Genomic DNA, 19,323 nt, shown 5'->3' with positions numbered 1-19,323 from the left:
TTAGGGAGACACTATTGGCTATCATTAGATATTAAATCACAAATGCCAAAGTCAATACCAAAATAATTCACAGTTGAACAACAGAGGCCTAAAGATAAAATCTTGCTCTTCCATGCGATGGCCGTGCAAGGCGGGAAAGAGGAGAAATGCTGGCTGTGCACTTCGTGATCCTGCCAGTGCAACTCAGGATGGCTTAGGAAGGTTGAGGCAACACACTTTCTAGTTCACTGCTGCTTTGACCGAGATTAGAACATAAACCCATCTATCAAATGGCGAGTGCACCATATAGAATCCAGGGAGGTGGAGGACTGGTTACACTCCTTCATGACAGCACTAAGTGTATCCTGCCCATGGAGGTACTGGCGAGAAGGTAAAGTTGAATCCTCTTTTTCCAAAAAATGCACTCCAAAACAAAACAGGGCAAGATAGAGCTCAAAATTAATAGCTATCACAATTACAAAATGAAATCTGGCACTACAGCTCGGAGGAATATTTGCTGTCCAAAAATTCTAAACAACTTATTCATTGTCATCTCTGATTGGATCATTTTGAAATATTGTGATAACACTTTATACAACTGGACCAAATTCTGCTCTCACTTTTGTTTGCTACTTCTTAAAGAATTTAATTCATATTCTTCATTATGCAGAAGAACGTAAGCATAGTGGACAGAATGCTCAGATTATAAAAAATATTTAAATAGAGAGTGAACATTTTTGCTTCAATAGCCCCAATTCCTCCCCTACTAACAGAAATATACCTTCTCTCAGGAATCCCTTTCTCTCCCCTTGCTCCTCCCCAAAATGTAACATTCTACAATGATCCATAATGTAACATATCAAAAGAAATACTGCATGATACAAGCACAAAAGGCAAACCACAGGACAACAGTTACTCAGGAAACCACCTCCTAGTAGTGTGCTGAAACATGCCTGACATTTAAAAATAAACATTTTAGCACTGAGCAAAATTCCATCCCGAGGCATCACAAACCAAGATGAGTATTTCTACATGCAGAGTAGGTAATGTTCTCCTCTCATCACTATTTACTGTATTAAATGGCCTTTAAGTGTATTACTAATTAGACTACCCATCACAGATGGCATTACAAATTATTGCTACCCCTACTCAAATGTATCTTTATCCTTGTATTTTTTTCTTCTTTTCTTTAACTTTACACTTCAAGGATACCTATGTTTTGACAGTACTTGATAAAGTCCTTCAGAGAACACAGGCATTTTAGAAGAGGGTTTAAACAGGTCAAATATTAAAGAAATGATTTCAAATTCCTTTGAAAATATTTTGTGCATAAAAACTGCTTGTATTCTTATGGGGACCGATCTCTCTCTTTAATGTACCTTTCTGTACCACCCCGTATAACTCAGGCTAGGATCAATCATTTTCTCTATATATTCTAACCATCCTCGAGATGATGCACCAAGTTTGGTCTTTTTAGGCATATTAATACAAAACTGTTTTATTTTGTTTAAACTGCATTCAGATTGCAAAGTTCAGATCTCAAAAGTGAGGACATGCCAAAATTAAGGTTGCCACGGCAACCTTAATTTGGTATTCTTGTGTATATGCACTATGATAGAAAAGTCCCATATGATGTTGGGCAAGACTCACAACAGTCTCCAAACTGCCTATGGACTTCTGCTGCCCAGAGTACACTCCAACCCCTCTCATGCTTGTATGTCAGGGTCAGGTCTCTCTATGACCAGCTCCCAGCCCTGTCTGTCTTTGTGTAGACTTCCACCTCTCCAGAGCTCCTTACCCTTCCTCTTATGAGTTTTAGAAAGCTCTTTCTGCAGCCATCAACTCCTTCCCAAGGTTTTTCTCTTGGACCCTCTGCCCTAGCCAAGCCTTTTCCAGAATCAATGAAGGTCCTCCCCGTTCCTGATCTCTCTCTCTTATGAGTAGTGACCTCATCTGCCTTCTTTCCCAGTATTCCTTGCTACAGCCTTTAATCTCAGCTTCCCCAGAAATGCAAGCCCAGAATGCCTTGCTGCTTCAACAAAGTAAGAGTTGAACTGAGCCATAAGATAGCCTTAAAGGGCCCAAAACACTGACTTACAGGTCCAAGGATCCTCTTGTGGTTTTGTGAGGAGCAGAACTAATAAGGAGGAATAAAATACCCAACACTAACCTTACCCAGTGTCTGCCTGGGATGGGGGCAGGATGAGGTTTAGCTAGTTGAAGCTCAGTCCACACAAGAGCTGAGGTGATCCTGGTTGACAAAGGCATGTGGATAACACCTGTCCCTTAACTTGAGGTGTGTGTCTATCTCTTGTTGTACAGGTTTGAACTATATGGAACCTAGTTGGAAGATCAGGTTTCAGCCATATTCAGGATGTTTTTTTATCATTTATGCACCATCAGGAGGCTGTGACTGTTTCTTATAACTGCAGATATTGTAACAGTCTTCCATACCTTTGTCAGCTCAAGATTACATTGCTTGATGTACAGCAACATCTTATAACCAACTGAAACTGAACTTGGTGCAGGGTTCAGGTGTCTGTTTCTCATATGGGAGTATCATGCAGTGAGTCATAGAATCATAGAATCATAGAATATCAGGGTTGGAAGGGACCCCTGAAGGTCATCTAGTCCAACCCCCTGCTCGAAGCAGGACCAATTCCCAGTTAAATCATCCCAGCCAGGGCTTTGTCAAGCCTGACCTTAAAAACTTCCAAGGAAGGAGATTCCACCACCTCCCTAGGCAACGCATTCCAGTGTTTCACCACCCTCTTAGTGAAAAAGTTTTTCCTAATATCCAATCTAAACCTCCCCCACTGCAACTTGAGACCATTATTCCTCGTTCTGTCATCTGCTACCATTGAGAACAGTCTAGAGCCATCCTCTTTGGAACCCCCTTTCAGGTAGTTGAAAGCAGCTATCAAATCCCCCCTCATTCTTCTCTTCTGCAGGCTAAACAATCCCAGCTCCCTCAGCCTCTCCTCATAAGTCATGTGTTCTAGACCCCTAATCATTTTTGTTGCCCTTCGCTGGACTCTCTCCAATTTATCCACATCCTTCTTGTAGCGTGGGGCCCAAAACTGGACACAGTACTCCAGATGAGGCCTCACCAATGTCGAATAGAGGGGAACGATCACGTCCCTCGATCTGCTCGCTATGCCCCTACTTATACATCCCAAAATGCCATTGGCCTTCTTGGCAACAAGGACACACTGCAGACTCATATCCAGCTTCTCGTCCACTGTCACCCCTAGGTCCTTTTCCGCAGAACTGCTGCCTAGCCATTTGGTCCCTAGTCTGTAGCGGTGCATTGGATTCTTCCGTCCTAAGTACAGGACCCTGCACTTATCCTTATTGAACCTCATCAGATTTCTTTTGGCCCAATCCTCCAATTTGTCTAGGTCCTTCTGTATCGTATCCCTCCCCTCCAGCGTATCTACTACTCCTCCCAGTTTAGTATCGTCCGCAAATTTGCTGAGAGTGCAATCCACACCATCCTCCAGATCATTTATGAAGATATTGAACAAAACCGGCCCCAGGACCGACCCCTGGGGCACTCCACTTGACACCGGCTGCCAACTAGACATGGAGCCATTGATCACTACCCGTTGAGCCGGACAATCTAGCCAGCTTTCTACCCACCTTATAGTGCATTCATCCAGCCCATACTTCCTTAACTTGCTGACAAGAATACTGTGGGAGACCGTGTCAAAAGCTTTGCTAAAGTCAAGAAACAATACATCCACTGCTTTCCCTTCAATCTATTATACCGGTATCCCAGGATCTGCACTAGTTGCAGACTATTAGTTTTCAGGTGAAATTTAAAAAGGTGTTTTTGATTTCTAAATCTCTACATGCCTGTTGACCTTCATACCTGTGGGACAACCACTCTGCGCTGACAAAGCTTGAGGTGAAGCACTTGTAGTATAATAGAGGGTGAGCTGCTGGCAAGGTGTTCTCTGTGAGGACATTTCAGCTTTTGGTGTTTCTCAGCCCTATTTAAAGAAGTCCAAATTTTATGATCTTCAGGGCCTGTTTCAAAGCTCAACTTTTCCCCCTAGCATTTGTGAAGGTGGAGAATTTTGAGATGGTTAGTGGCAGAAAAGGGGGGGTGTTTCAATATTTCATTTGCCTGTCAATTGCCAAAGTTAAGTCATAGTGATTAGACTTTTAGATATTTTAAGTTCTATCAAGGGCACCGAGAATGAAGAAATTGGTGCTCTTTTTCCTTTGTATAAATCTAACAGACAAAATAAAACACACCAATCCACCCTGTTATCACTTATGCATACCTAGATGGCAATACGAGTTCTGTGCATTTTATGTTCCTAACTGCAAACTAATATCTACTTTAATACAGATATTTTCTAACAGTCTGTACTTGAGATTTTCTACCATGAATTCCTGCACTCCCAGCAATTTCACTAGAGCACGGGACAGAACAGAATCAGAACGTTTACAGTCAAATGCTTTAGAAGCCTTTTCAGTGCCCCCAACAGTATTTATTAGGCATTTAATAAAGTGGGCTAGTTACAACACCTCCATGTAAGCAAGGGTTATATGCTATCAAGCAGAAACTCACGGAGGAATAAGGGTTTTTAAAAATTTATTAGTAGAAAGCAAGAGCTCCAGCCTTCAGGTTACCACTGTTTTCACAGCAGGGACTCTGGATCCAGATAGTTAAAGCATAACCCAATTCTACCACAAAAGAAAAGAGTAAATACCCACGAAGTATTGATTGCATGTACATACCTCATTTTAATGTTCCAAGGCATGAGGGGGGAAGGAGGAAGAAAACAGCGAATCGCACACTATACAAATTCCCTTTTCTGTGCAAATGGCTGCCTCAGTTTCAGAAGTTCTTCCTCAATAGATTGTTCTAGTCCTATTCAGTAGAACTTCTCATATTGATTGCAAACAAATAAATAACTACACATTTCAAGTCTGCATAGCCATTCAGACTCTGCAGTCTCTGGGATCCAATAAACTGCAGTTCTCCTGCTAAAAGAGCTGCTGGATGCCAAATGTGCAACCAGGCAGCAGGGGGTCAGGCGCCCCCGACAGATATCTTGACATGTGGATCTACACACAAAAAATGTCCTCTGGGCCTCCCATAATCTACTGGCTCTGTCTTTACTTCAATCCAGTGCTTCTCATTGACATCCACAGAGGCATGCCTTTTTTGTTTTGTTTTTTTGTTAAGTACACTTTATGGTTGTTGAGGTGCTGAGAATCCTCACACATTTTTAACATGTTCATCCGCACTATCAACAAGCTATAGAAGCAAAACAGAGGGCAAAATTCAAGACTCCTCTGTCAAAGCAGCGCTTCTTGACTGTCTCCTGCTAGGCCTTTAAGCGTCTGCATCCTCCAAAAGTTGTGTCATATTAAATTTGAGAGAGAGAGAGCGAGAGAGAGAGAGAGAGAGAGTAGTTCTTAATTCCTTTTAAGCAAACTATGCAGTTCAATTACAGTTCTTTATAAATACACAGCCATGATAGTATTTTTTTCCAATTGTGATCATCACAGTAGAAGGTTTTTAATTACATAGAAAGGGCAAAAGTTATATCAGTAAAATTCTGTTTGTAATACTGATTGATACATTTAGAAAGAATGATCACTTTTCACAGTAAATATGGTCTCAAAGAAAGCACTCTCTGAGCATAGTGATCCAGTATCAACAACTTTCCCGTAAGAATTTTATTTTGTTTCAAACATATTGCATTAAAGAAAGCTGTTCTCTCTGAATATCTGTGCAATATAGCTTTTCTCCAAAATCATTCATTTTCTTTAAACACATCTCTGACAAAAGTGATATTGTCCTTTGACACTGACTCAAGTACTGGCACATTCTCTACCTGGACATGATTCTAAAGGCAAGATTCCACATGGCCACAGACTATTTGGAAGCAATTGGTACCATTTTACTCTGTCATAGGAATATGCTGATCATGTGATCCTGTAGCTCATCATCCAGAAGAGGAAATTACAGAATTCAGCAAAGATCTGAAAACGAACATTTCCTGCTCCTTTAAGCCCTGATCTGCAGCCGACTGTAACTGTAACATCTCTGACACAGCTCCATAAACTATCTTCTCAACCTTAATGAGGTTGCCAAGCAACTAGTCCAAGTTCAGAAGAATCTGGGAAAAGATACTGAGTTCTCAGCAAGATGCAGCTATATAAAAATGTAATGGCATTCACACATCTGTGTGCAGCCTGTGAGTGCTTGAAAATATTTACCAAATAAACTGACCAAAAAGTCAGAAAAATATAAGGTTAACTCAGGGAAATAAAATACTTCAGTTCCAACTATGTTTTTAACCAAATTACGACAGAGGCCTCTAACAAGATGCATACATTTTGAGAGTTCCTAAATTCTGCAGGGTACATAAATTAATGGCTTCCTCTGAAATAAATGTGATGTTCTTAATAGCAAATATACAAGAATTTATGCTTATGTATGAAATGATTTAATGATGGAATACACCAGAAGTATGTGTTTTATTCCAGTATTTCTGAAGATATGTCAGTAACAAAAATCAGCCTTAAGAGAGTATGCCTGTTTGATCAGCTTTTATTCACTTAAAATCAACTCTGTAGTAACTTCTTCATACTTTAGGGGGGAATGTGTCGCATGAACACACAACCACAAGTGACAAATAAAGTACAGATATCAATTAGAGACTGCCACCCAGCCAAGTGGGTCAGGCCATAAACCTAGGTTGGGGGAAGGGCCAAACAATCATTTAGAAAAAGGGGGCACAATGCATATGAAACTGTGCTGTGCTGGAAGGGCCCGTCCTAGAGGCTTTGCATGCATGCTTACCAGGGCAGTATGCATCAACGTCCAGTTTCTGTGCTGAAGTGAGCGTTGGTGAGCCAAGCTCAGACTCTGGGATTCGAGGGCTCTCAACAAACTTTGCCTTCCTCAGGGGGGCTAAGGAGAAGGAGGGGGAAGAAAGAAAGAGAGGTCAAGAGTAAGGGAAACAGCAGGCAACAGATGGAAGCACTTAACTAAATGACACACTGTGTCGGACTCATATTAAGTTACCCTTTATTTTGTGCATGCCAGAAAAAAAATGATCTGCATTCTTCACAAAGGAGATGGGCTTGTTCAAAAGCTACAACAAACTGCAAAGTCTTACTTTAAAGTGTGCAAGCACTGAAGCACAGTTCTTGGTTTTCTAAACACTGGCTTTTTTCCCAGCCCCTCTCTAAAATTAATCTTTTATGAGGAACAAATGAACCTGGATTCAACAACTATAGAAAGGCTAAGATCATAGAGAGGAAAACAGAGCCTGCTAAGTTTTAAGGCATTTTGAATTGTTAAATAATTAAAATGCTTCCTTTGAACAGAAACTTCAACTTCAAAATATCAGTGGCACTCAGTATCTTCTGCTCTAGGAAATTCAGTATTAAATATGAGTTATCTGACTACACAGCTTAAGAAGGAAATTGATCATGTCGCTTCTTAGCCTTGCAAGCGCAGGAGGTCCAAGAGAGTTAAAAGAAAGAAGCAAAAATGTATTTTTTTCTTTGGCCAAGATATTGCCTGAGCTGATACTGTAAGGAAACATTGACTTTTACAGCAATGTGATTTTAGCAACAAATTTGAGCTGCGAGCACTGTGAAAGGCATTAGGCTTTAGGATGTTTGTGTGTAATGAAATACAATTTATAAAAACACTTTCAATGCTGAGGTTTTAAACAAAAATTCTTGCTAGCCACTAGAAACAAATCTAGGAAAATAGTTAATATATGCAGAAATTATTGGATAAAGTTATACAATATTCAAAGTGGAATTATTATGAAAATTACAACTGAATGGAACTCTCACAAATCCACTGACGTCCGAGTGTAATCTGAAAAGTTACTTGGTCACCAGGTTTAATGTCTCAGCAACTCAAATATCCTCAATTTACAATTAAAAAGATTCTTTTATACCTGCCAGTCCTGCAAGTTTTAAATCTGGGAATTGAAAGTCAAGCTGGGTTCTTTCCTTCTCATGTACTATCACCTGTAATAAAGGCTCTACAGGTCAAATAATACCCGTAATGGCAGCTATGAATCTCATTGTTGCTACTGCATGTAACTGCAGGGTTAACTGACCTCCTGCGTGACTGGAAATTAAGTAATGGTTCTGCGGATGCAAAAGAAGGAATACAATCCAGCTCACTTTCTCTAACTGCATTGTTTCTACAGTACTAACAGAAAGAAAAAGAGGAAAAAATTACATTAAGCACAAAAGCAGAGAGAGCTATGAGACAGAATACGTGCAGGGGACCAAATTCTGCTCTCTGTTACATTGCTATAAATGCTGAGCAACTCCAATGACTTCAGTACAATTACTCAGAATTTACACTGGTGTAACTGAGAACAGAATGTGTTCCAGGGGAGTTGAGCTGATGACTAAGAAGGTGCCATTTCTATACTGTCACTTTTCTGAATACAGCCACACATTGGGTGATACTGAATATATGTACTACAGTCACTCTGGGCTCCTAGCATATGCTGTGCAACACAGCCCACACCATGCAATATGATAAGTTTAAAATTCCAAGTCATCAGTATGGAAATGATAAAAATTCCATCAGTTAGCTGAGAGTTTGTAAAAACAGCCAGCAACACAAAAATGGTTCCCAGAATTCTACTATGGTGATAGAAGAGGAGACTTTGATGAAAACAGGTAACTTTGAGGAGAATACTATTGTAACATTTAGAACCAACCCAGATAATCATCCCACACAGATCATTTTACTAATATTGCAGCTGTAATTGTTCTTTCACAAACGCATGTACTGAAATTTAGGTTTCATTCCACTGAGGAGAGTCCAGTAACATTATTCTTCCTATTTACTAAGATTTTGTATGGCATACAACACATCCTTAGATGAAATAAAGAATACAAGCATCATTTTGACACTGTTTAAGTAGACACTGGAAGGATTTTAATACAGCTTATAAAGAAGTAAAGCTTGTCTTTCTCTCCATAATAGTTTCTGGCTAACCAATTTTAGAGCCAGGAGTTATGTAAAGCTACATTTACCTGACACTAAATAAAAAGGAGTTATTGCAGCACAGCACATATAGCAACCTCACATAAAAAGAAATGATGTGCCCCAACTGCACATTCATCAAGGAATTCAGGTAGCATCATAAATCATAAGATTGAGGCTTACGTGGTTACTCTGTGTCATGAGGACCGCAAGACGGAATCACTGATTTAATTCTTGTACATTTGTGGGGAGAGGAAGTAAAATACACAAATCAAAGCATTCTTTTCCATCATTCATTGTGTGTCCCTTACCCTACTTACATCTGCTTTCTAGATCTCAGAGGTCTCTTTCTTTTATTAATATATTTATTTAGAGTTCAATCTTATATAAATTCCATAAAAACAGATGCACATGTAAAGTGTGTTATGACCATGACATGCATTTAAAAATGTTTTTTAAAATTTTGCCCTTCTCCACAACTCTGACACTCTGCGTCTTGTCAAATTTTCATCTTCCCCGCTTCCTCATTTAGGGCCAACTCAGGAAAATATATAAGTACATGTATTAGTCCATTCCTGTTCTGAACATTTATGCATAGGATTATGTCCCATTGACTTCAATGGGATTTAAGCATGTACTTAAGTGGTGTCATGAACAGGGATGCTTTCCTGAATCAGGGCCCAAGGAAGTACATTTTAAAATATGTTCCATAAAACATATAAAACAGGTTTCAGAGTAGCAGCCGTGTTAGTCTGTATTCGCAAAAAGAAAAGGAGGACTTGTGGCACCTTAGAGACTAACCAATTTATTTGAATATAAGCTTTCGTGAGCTACAGCTCACTTCATCGAATGCATCTGATGAAGTGAGCTGTAGCTCACAAAAGCTTATGCTCAAATAAATTGGTTAGTCTCTAAGGTGCCACAAGTCTTCCTGTTCTTTTAACATATAGAACAGTTAGTATTACATCCTTTTCTTGATGTCATATCTTTATTTCACAGAGTACAACTCCCTACATTGCTAACAGCAGCGGTATGCCTATCCTGGATTAAATATAAATCAAATCTTGTTAACCCAACAAAGGGGTAAAAGTGAATCATCAAAATGACTAAATCTCTCCTGCTTATATTGAAATGAACTTGGTGAAAAGTGCTGGACTGAAAACAAGGCAGCCTGCAGTCCTCTATTCATCTGAACAAAAAAAAAAGAAAAAGAAAAAAAAAAAGCAGTACAGCAGCACTGCATGCTACTCCCCATCCCGACTCAGGAGCACGCTGCCATTGTACCTCAGCCTTGGCCTGGAGATACGACTAACGGAGGCCGGAGGGTAATACTGTCTCTATGGCCCATTCAATGCTGATTTTACTGAAGTGGATCTCAGTCTGGAAATAGACTGGGAACATGAAGTGCTGTCAGATTACTTAGGTCACTGCTACCCTGGATTGGATTGGATTCAGTGAAAAGAAATGAAAGGCTTTGTACCCCATTCCCAGTTCCCTGAGCCATCTGGTTTCTGTGATTCACTTTTTGTGGGGAAAAAAATATTAGTCATAACTATTGCATAATGTCCACATCAAATATAATTCTGAGACAGAGAAACTGTACCATGTACGAACAGGGCAGCCATAGTCAGCCAGATAAATATGAAAGTCCTGGAGCCATTTTAAATTCAATTTCTTCAACTAAAAATCTTGAAACTTTCTTGATTGTAAAACCACATGTAACTGCTCATCCCTGCCTATCCCTCAGTGTACTGAACTCGCCCTTCTTTACATTGAACAGAGGAAAAGAAAAAGAAAAGGGAAAAGGAGGGGACCTGGGAGGATGAAAGGTTGTCACAGATGGGAGACTAACTGAATTTTACTCTTTCACTACAAAACTATAAAATTCCTTAACAGACCAAACTTGAACAAGGTATCCCCAGAGGGGTTGCAGTAAAATTCTCTCTGACATTCAGACAACATAACTTGAACCAGGACAGAAGAGTTTGGTCAAGCACCTGTGCCATGTCTTACGTGCCTTTCTATTATTCATAGTGTAGTTTCGACATCTGCTAAGTTGAGGCTTTGGTCACAAGTATGTTGCTTCATGTACAATTTAACAGAGATGTGTTTGCACCCTTTATTGGAAAAGTTAGTGCCCTTTATGTAGATATAGCTATAGCTGTAAAGACACTGATAGATGTTTTTAAAACCACTGCCCAAAATGAAGTAGCCAATTGTAAAGCGATTTCTTTAATAACTTTCAGTGACTTAACCAAGTTTGAAAAATTGCTTCTGAAAGATATGTCCTCGTCTAGAAAATCCTTGCTAAATTCATTCAGCTCTAAGGAACATTACAAGGGATTCTTTTCTCTAAAACAGTCACATGGTCTTCAATCTACATGTCTTCCTCTTTTCCTCCTCCTTTCTTAACTAATTTTACAAACTTGTGATATTGATTTCTGTTCTTTTCCATTTCATATTGTATCTATGATTTGATATCTGTTATTGGTATGTATTGTAATGTTGGGCAAAAGAAAAATGCAATATCGCTAATTAAAATAATATCTATTGTTTATTCTATTGTTAATATAGCATGAATAAAAAGTCACACTTATGTCAGTGATCACATATAATTGCTGAAAGGCTATATATCATATAATTAAAAGCAATTCTTTGATGCCTGCCTATGATTTTAGATTAAGAAATAGAATGTGTACAAAGGGTAAAAAATAAAAGATTTCAAATACTTAAAGAGAACATCAAATCTTCAGTGAAATCTGAACTGAGCACTTCTGCTTAAAAAGTGTCAATAAAAGCCTGAAGTACATATTCATAATTGCTTTAGAAAGCATACAAATATTTCAGATTAAAAATTAAATCCGGTAAGAAAAACAGAACACAACAAAAGAACAATTTGTTCACAAAGAGAAGGAACCATTTGCTATTGTAAATTCCTACCAGAGAACAATCCTAACACAGTTGCAAATGTGAGCCATCAAACACAAAATTAATTCTTTTAAGAGCCAGTTATTAGAGTGGATACAGTACAGCCAGTGTTTTTATGACAGTTCCCAAAAATTTCATTTTAAAACCTGATATCAATTATAGCCTGTGACACCTACTAAAATGAGTAAGCTGAAGTAACCAGTTCTAAGCAAAAACCTACAATCAAGTACTAGTAGTTGTTACTGGGTTTTGTTTGTTTTGTCTGTATTGTTAGTTTTTATGTATAGCCATAAATATTAACTTTTGAGACTCATCCACAATATTGCTACGTATAAAGTCATAGCAGAAGTATGTCAATACCCTTAAATGAACTCCATGCAGTTCTGATGATTGACCAGCTGAACCAAACCACAAAAGTACTGTTTTTAAAAAAAAATCTACCGAAGAACCATGTATTGAGGACAACATGAAAACAGCAATCCCTAGACTTCTGATGGGGTTTTTCAGTGAACCTTATCATTACTTAAACTCTATTAAAACAATATAATTTGTTTATTTGAAAGATGTACTCTGCATAACTACTCCATCGAACACTGAATGTTGTTTTTAAATCATGTCTATTGATAGTATTACTTGCTGCCATGTTAGTTACTGCCAGCTTTTGACACCTTTGGTCAGGAATCAGAGTGATACAGTGATTTAATTCCGACATTACAAAGGTGAAATATCCTGCTTTCTTATACATTTACAGAACCTTATAAGGCATGTTTTATATTTTTTTGTTCAGAATCTCTGGGATCATCCCATTAACACTATCAGGAATAGCAGGAGAGCAGAAATAATTCTAGGACTGTTTCTGGTATCAGTACAGATAAAAAACCTTTTGTACAAACAAACAGCAATGAGGTAGTTTCAGATTCACAATTCTGTTGTTATTAAAAAGGAGTTGAATAAATCAACAGTTCTATTACGCACCTTTAGTTGGTGAAAATCCAGTGTTTAAATGAAGCGCTATGAGGAAAGGGGCTTCATATAAAATGTTCAGTGTGAAGAAAAGGAAATACAAACTTAGTGACCTCTTGAAACAACTTGTCTCTAAATGCTTTAACAGTCCAGACAATAGCTTTGCCAAGCTTAACATTTTCCCAATACACGTGTATCCAAATTGGAAGATCTACATGAAAGAGAAGAATTGGATTTGAAGACCTAAAACTCTCATTTCCTTTAGTACTAACTTGGAAATCAAAACATTTTTAACAACTTGTTGCTTCAAGGATTTAGTTTGGATACTCAAAAAATCTTTTACCCACAATGTTCCTCTTCTGTACTTCGTTTATTACTAACCATTGTTCAATAAGATGTAATCTAAATTTCTGAGTGCGTCTCTTATGGCCAACTCCTGCTTCCCCAGAAGTGAATGGAAGTTTTTGCCAATAACTTCAGTACGAGCAGCCAGCAGCTTACAAAAGGTATTCAGTGAAATAACATTTTAATACGTCTTAGCACTTCTAGCTCTCTGATGTTTCAGTAGATGGTGCTTCACACTTTGAAATTATTTCCATAACAACGGGTTGTTCCACTGCAGTTATACATCAAAGAAAGATTTCTGCTCTGGTGTTTTAATTTGAAATCATATGATTGGACAAATGACCAGGCAACAGTATAAAAATATTGCTCGGGGATGCAGGAGTGAAATCAGGAAGGCCAAATCACACCTGGAGTTGCAGCTAGCAAGAGATGTTAAGAGTAACAAGAAGGGTTTCTTCAGCTATGTTAGCAACAAGAAGAAAGTCAAGGAAAGTGTGGGCCCCTTACTGAATGAGGGAGGCAACCTAGTGACAGAGGATGTGGAAAAAGCTAATGTACTCAATGCTTTTTTTGCCTCTGTCTTCATGAACAAGGTCAGCTCCCAGACTACTGCACTGGGCAGCACAGCATGCGGAGGAGGTGACCAGCCCTCTGTGCAGAAAGAAGTGGTTCAGGACTATTTAGAAAAGCTGGACGAGCACAAGTCCATGGGGCCGGATGCGCTGCATCCGAGAGTGCTAAAGGAGTTGGCGGATGTGATTGCAGAGCCATTGGCCATTATCTTTGAAAACTCATGGCAATCCGGGGAAGTCCCGGATGACTGGAAAAAGGCTAATGTAGTGCCCATCTTTAAAAAAGGGAAGAAGGAGGATCCTGGGAACTACAGGCCAGGCAGCCTCATCTCAGTCCCTGGAAAAATCATGGATCAGGTCCTCAAGGAATTAATTCTGAAGCACTTAGAGGAGAGGAAAGTGATCAGGAACAGTCAGCATGGATTCACCAAGGGCAAATCATGCCTGACTAATCTAATTGCCTTCTATGACGAGATAACTGGCTCTGTGGATGAGGGGAAAGCAGTAGACGTGTTGTTCCTTGACTTTAGCAAAGCTTTTGACATGGTCTCCCACAGTATTCTTGCCAGCAAGTTAAAGAAGTATGGGCTGGATGAATGGACTATAAGGTGGATAGAAAGCCGGTAGATTGTCGGGCTCAATGGGTAGTGATCAATGGCTTCATGTCTAGTTGGCAGCCGGTATCAAGCGGAGTGCCCCAAGGGTCAGTCCTCGGGCCGGTTTTGTTCAATATCTTCATAAATGATCTGGAGGATGGTGTGGATTGCACCCTCAGCAAGTTTGCAGATGACACTAAACTGGGAGGAGAGGTAGATACGCTGGAGGGTAGGGATCGGATACACAGGGCCCTGGAGAAATTAGAGGATTGGGCCAAAAGAAATCTAATGAGGTTCAACAAGGACAAGTGCAGAGTCCTGCACTTAGGATGGAAGAATCCCATGCACCGCTACAGACTAGGGACCAAATGGCTAGGCAGGAGTTCTGCAGAAAAGGACCTAGGGGTTACAATGGACGAGAAGCTGGATATGAGTCAACAGTGTGCCCTTGTTGCCAAGAAGGCCAATGGCATTTTGGGATGTATAAGTAGGGGCACTGCCAGCAAATTGAGGGACGTGATCATTCCCCTCTATTCGACATTGGTGAGGCCTCATCTGGAGTACTGTGTCCAGTTTTGGGCCCCACACTACAAGAAGGATGTGGAAAAATTGGAAAACGTCCAGCGGAGGGCAACAAAAATTATTAGGGGACTGGAACACATGACTTATGAGGAGAGGCTGAGGGAACTGGGATTGTTTAGTCTGCTTGAAAGGGGGTTCCAAAGAGGTTGGATCTAGACTGTTCTCAGTGGTAGCTGATGACAGAACAAGGAGTAATGGTCTCAAGTTGTAGTGGGGGAGGTTTAGGTTGGATATTAGGAAAAACTTTTTCACTAGGAGAGTGGTGAAACACTGGAATGCGTTACCTAGGGCGGTGGTGGAATCTCCTTCCTTAGAAGTTTTTAAGGTCAGGCTTGACAAAGCCCTGGCTAGAATGATTTAGTTGGGGATTGGTCCTGCTTTGAGCAGGGGGTTGGACTAGATGACCTCCTGAGGTCCCTTCCTACCCTGATATTCTATGATTCTACTGAAGATAGTTAAGTCCCAGGCAGACTGCGAAGCGCTACAAAAAGGATCTCTGAAAATTGGGTGACTGGGCAATAAAATGGAAGATGAAATTCAATATTGATAAATGCAAAGTAACACACTGGAAAACATAATCCCAACTGATAATATATCTCAAATGATGGGGGTCTAGAGATCTATAAAATCATGACTGGTGTGGGGAAGTAAATAAGGAAGTGTTTACTCCTTCTCATAACAAAAGAACTAGGGGTCACCAAATGAAATTAATAGGCAGCAGGTTTAAAACAAACAAAAGGAAGTATTTTTTCTCACAATGCACAGTCAACCTGTGGAACTCCTTGCCAGAGGATGTTGTGAAGGCCAAGACTATAACAGGGTTCAAAAAAGAACTAGATAAACTCATGGAGGATAGGTCCACCAATGGCTATTAGCCAGGATGGGCAGAGATGGTGTCCCTAGTGTCTGCTTGCCAGAAGCTGGGAATTGGCAACAGGGGATGGATCACTTGATGATTATCTGTTCTGTTCATTCCCTTTGGGGCACCTGGCATTCACCACTGTCAAAAGACAGGATTCTGAGCTAGAAGGACCTTTGGTCTGACCCAGTATGGCCATTCGTATGTTCTTAGCACTGGCCTAAAAATTATAAGGTGGGCACCACCTCCTCTTCAAATGGGCCTGATTCGGTAGGCAGCCTCTGAGCATGCCTACCAGATTGGGCCTTGCACGCAGGATAGGTGGGCGAATGCCTATCTTCTCCCAGTTCATGGCTCACTCTGGGTCTTAGGTGGGAGATAGGCATCCAGACGCCTACAATGAGGCAGCAGGGCATATGCCCAGAGGCAGAAACTTAGGCACCCAGGGAACTTTTACCCTGAAAATTTAGGTGCTGAGTGAGTTTAGGCAGCTACAGAGTTCAGTGGGAGTTTTGTGGTTTGCAGTGGAGCCAAAAATTGCAACGTAAGTGCCTTGTGAATCTGGGCCTTAGCCTCTCTGGAGTCAAGATGACTCCCAAGGTCAATGGTGTTAAATGCTCAGTATCTGACTCAGCTGACTGGTCCTGAAGAGTCCCTTTCCACCCTAGATCAGTAAGTTTGAGATATCCCTTCCAATTTTCAAATGTTCAATTTGAGAGAGAAAGCAGACTGAACACCTAGGTTGTAACCATCTCCTAGGCACCAAACTTGGACACTTGTCAGACACATCATGACCATGCAGAAAAGACCGGATTTAAAGCCTGATTTTTTAGCTGTTTTAGCCCTTCTATCTGTGAGATCAACAGACAAATCCCTACAAGGAAATATCAGCCAAACAGTTCAGTAGAAATGAAGCAGTCCACAATGACTGCAATGGGTGTCACAAAAAAGTTGTTGGGAATGTTTCTGGATAAATAAAATTGACTGACTGACCAGTTTACCAATTATATGCTGGGTTTCAGAGTAGCAGCCGTGTTAGTCTGTATTCACAAAAACAAAAGGAGTACTTGTGGCACCTTAGAGACTAACAAATTTATTTGAGCATAAGCTTTCGAGAGCTACAGATCCCTTCATCGGATGCATTCAGTGGAAAATACAGTGAGGAGATTTATATACATAGAGAACATGAAAAAATGGGTGTTACCATACACACTGTAACCAGAGTGATCACTTAAGGTGAGCTACTACCAGCATGACCCCATGTTTATCCCCCCCTCACTGTTCCTCAGACATTCTTGTCAACTGCTGGAAATGTCCCACCTTGATTATCACTACAAAAGATTCCCCCCCCCCCCCTCTCCTGCTGGTAATAGCTCACCTTAAGTGATCACTCTGGTTACTTGAATTCCCTTGACCTACTAACCCCATTAACAGCTCCCAAGGAAGCTTAGCTCAAAGTGCCCTTGAGTGGTCTGTCCACTTTCTGCCTGCATCCTGTATAAAAGAACTGCTGAATTTCCACTGAGTTTTGGCCCTTCCACAGTTACAAGAGGGAGAACTGGACCATAAAATCTGTAACTTTCTGAATGATGTAAAGGTATTGTTATTTTCCATCAGAGTGAAATAATACCACTGTACACGCTGGAAATATCCCTCAAAAGCTGTTTTGAATTGCCCACTAACTTTTTATATAAATCTCTCAGATGTGCTTGAGCTGTACTGCAAAACTGCTAACAATTAGCCTGAAATGGGAAAAGCCAAAGTACGAGTTTAAAAGGGAAACTTGGTAAATCCACTTTTTAAAGATAGCAACAGCGGCAATTCTGCGTTGGCTTTTTGCATATCATATATTCCCCATCTTTTGTTAACAATAGAACTGGCCCTGCTAGAGGCTCATTCATGTGTTGGAAACTGCCCAATGACTATATAATGCGCTCCCTGATGGTAAAATGTTTTAAGTGCTGCAGTGTTATTGATCCACAGAAGACCTGAAACAAATAACTATCAGTTTCAAAGTAGTTGGACCACACCCACTAAATCTATGGCTATAGCCTTCAGTCCTCTCTGAAGTCCCAAATGAGTCTTGACTCTGCTGAAGCCAGAGCCATATAAATACTAGAATATAGAACACATGGTTGTGTCTTCCATGGCACTAATATGTGAAATATTTATAGAAAGGATATTTTTGTATGAGATTAAAACCAAAATTAAAATGGACAAAAATATTTGTAAATGTGAATAAATATTAATAAATACTAGAATACTAGGATTTTTTTATTAGATCACCTATTATAACAAAGAGACATGTCAATGCTTCTTTTTTAAGAAAGACTGTCTTGTGCAATGGCAATGGATTGTTACTAGTGAACATGAAAGCTTTCTTCAGTTATGTTTGTAAATGCAAAATGTCAATGGGTACCTAAAGATTTATTAAGTGAACCTGCCTCCTTTCATAACACAGGTATCACAATGTCATCACATTCTCAATCCTGACAAGACAAAAATCTTTGCATGTCATTCTGACCTCAACCAAAATGATACGTCTTAAAGTACAGATATCAATATACAGAAGAAATTAATACTTCCAACGTTGCTCATTCTAGTATCATACTAGTTCAATACACAAAGAACTATAATATTATGTGTGTGTCTCTGGCTGTAACTCACTCCCTTCAACCACTGTACCTCTAAGAAATCCCCTACAAAACACTGCAGAGGGAGGCAAAAAATATAACCATAAGCCACAACAGTGACATGTTATATAAAGATGTTGAATGACAGAGAAAAGAAAAAGCAATGTGTCTCCTAGAAAAACATTTTATTAAATCAAATTATAATTATCCCACTTAGAGACATGATTACAATCTCCTTCAAATCATAACAAACAAACTGATCAAAATCTCTTCTTGTAAAAAAAGGCAGCACTAATTAATTTCCAAAGCAGAAAATGAGTCAGTCAAGCTGAACAGGTTTACATGAATAAGAACAGATAACTAAACAAGAAAAAAGTTAACTAAGTACCCCAAAACCTATACAGAACACGTGTAAAACAAGTGTTTAATAATGACTATTTCAACCTTTTTCAAAAGTTATTTACATTAAATGTGTGTTCAGGAAGAAAAGAACTCTTCCTAAAAAAACAAGTCTGTATCTTCCTGTACTTCCAATAGGAATAATAGCTCAATTCCAATTTTGTTTACAACTATAAGGCTATTTACAGTTAATTATAGCGAATTTAATAACGAGTTTGATGCACAATTACTACTACTGGAAACAACAGGCAAAAAACCGATCTTCCTCTTGGTCAAGATAACTGCCTTTAATATAGATTATACCAGATTGGGAATCCCAGCATGAACGTGTTAAACAGCTGTTTTCAAGAATACTTCTGGCAAACCTTTGAGAAGAAAGATGCTCTAACAAGGGCTCCAGGAAAAACTCCTGGTTTCTCTGCACACAAGTTCATTTTTCATGTGGGCTGCCAGAAAGTCTCCAGTATAC

At 39.6% G+C, this 19,323-nt stretch overlaps 1 protein-coding gene across 1 annotated transcript in view; it reads right to left on the bottom strand.

Annotated features, from left to right (window-relative positions):
- Nucleotides 1–19,323, bottom strand: part of TANC2 (tetratricopeptide repeat, ankyrin repeat and coiled-coil containing 2) — a 713,500-nt gene that overhangs the window by 256,525 nt on the left and 437,652 nt on the right. The window contains exon 7 of the mRNA XM_077806150.1: nt 6,809–6,919. Within this exon, the coding sequence (XP_077662276.1) occupies nt 6,809–6,919 (111 nt within the window). The remainder of the gene's footprint in view (nt 1–6,808; nt 6,920–19,323) is intronic.

Source organism: Eretmochelys imbricata, chromosome 27, assembly GCF_965152235.1.
Source record: "Eretmochelys imbricata isolate rEreImb1 chromosome 27, rEreImb1.hap1, whole genome shotgun sequence".
Taxonomy (NCBI): domain Eukaryota; kingdom Metazoa; phylum Chordata; order Testudines; family Cheloniidae; genus Eretmochelys; species Eretmochelys imbricata.
This window is presented reverse-complemented; position numbering and strand designations above follow the sequence as displayed.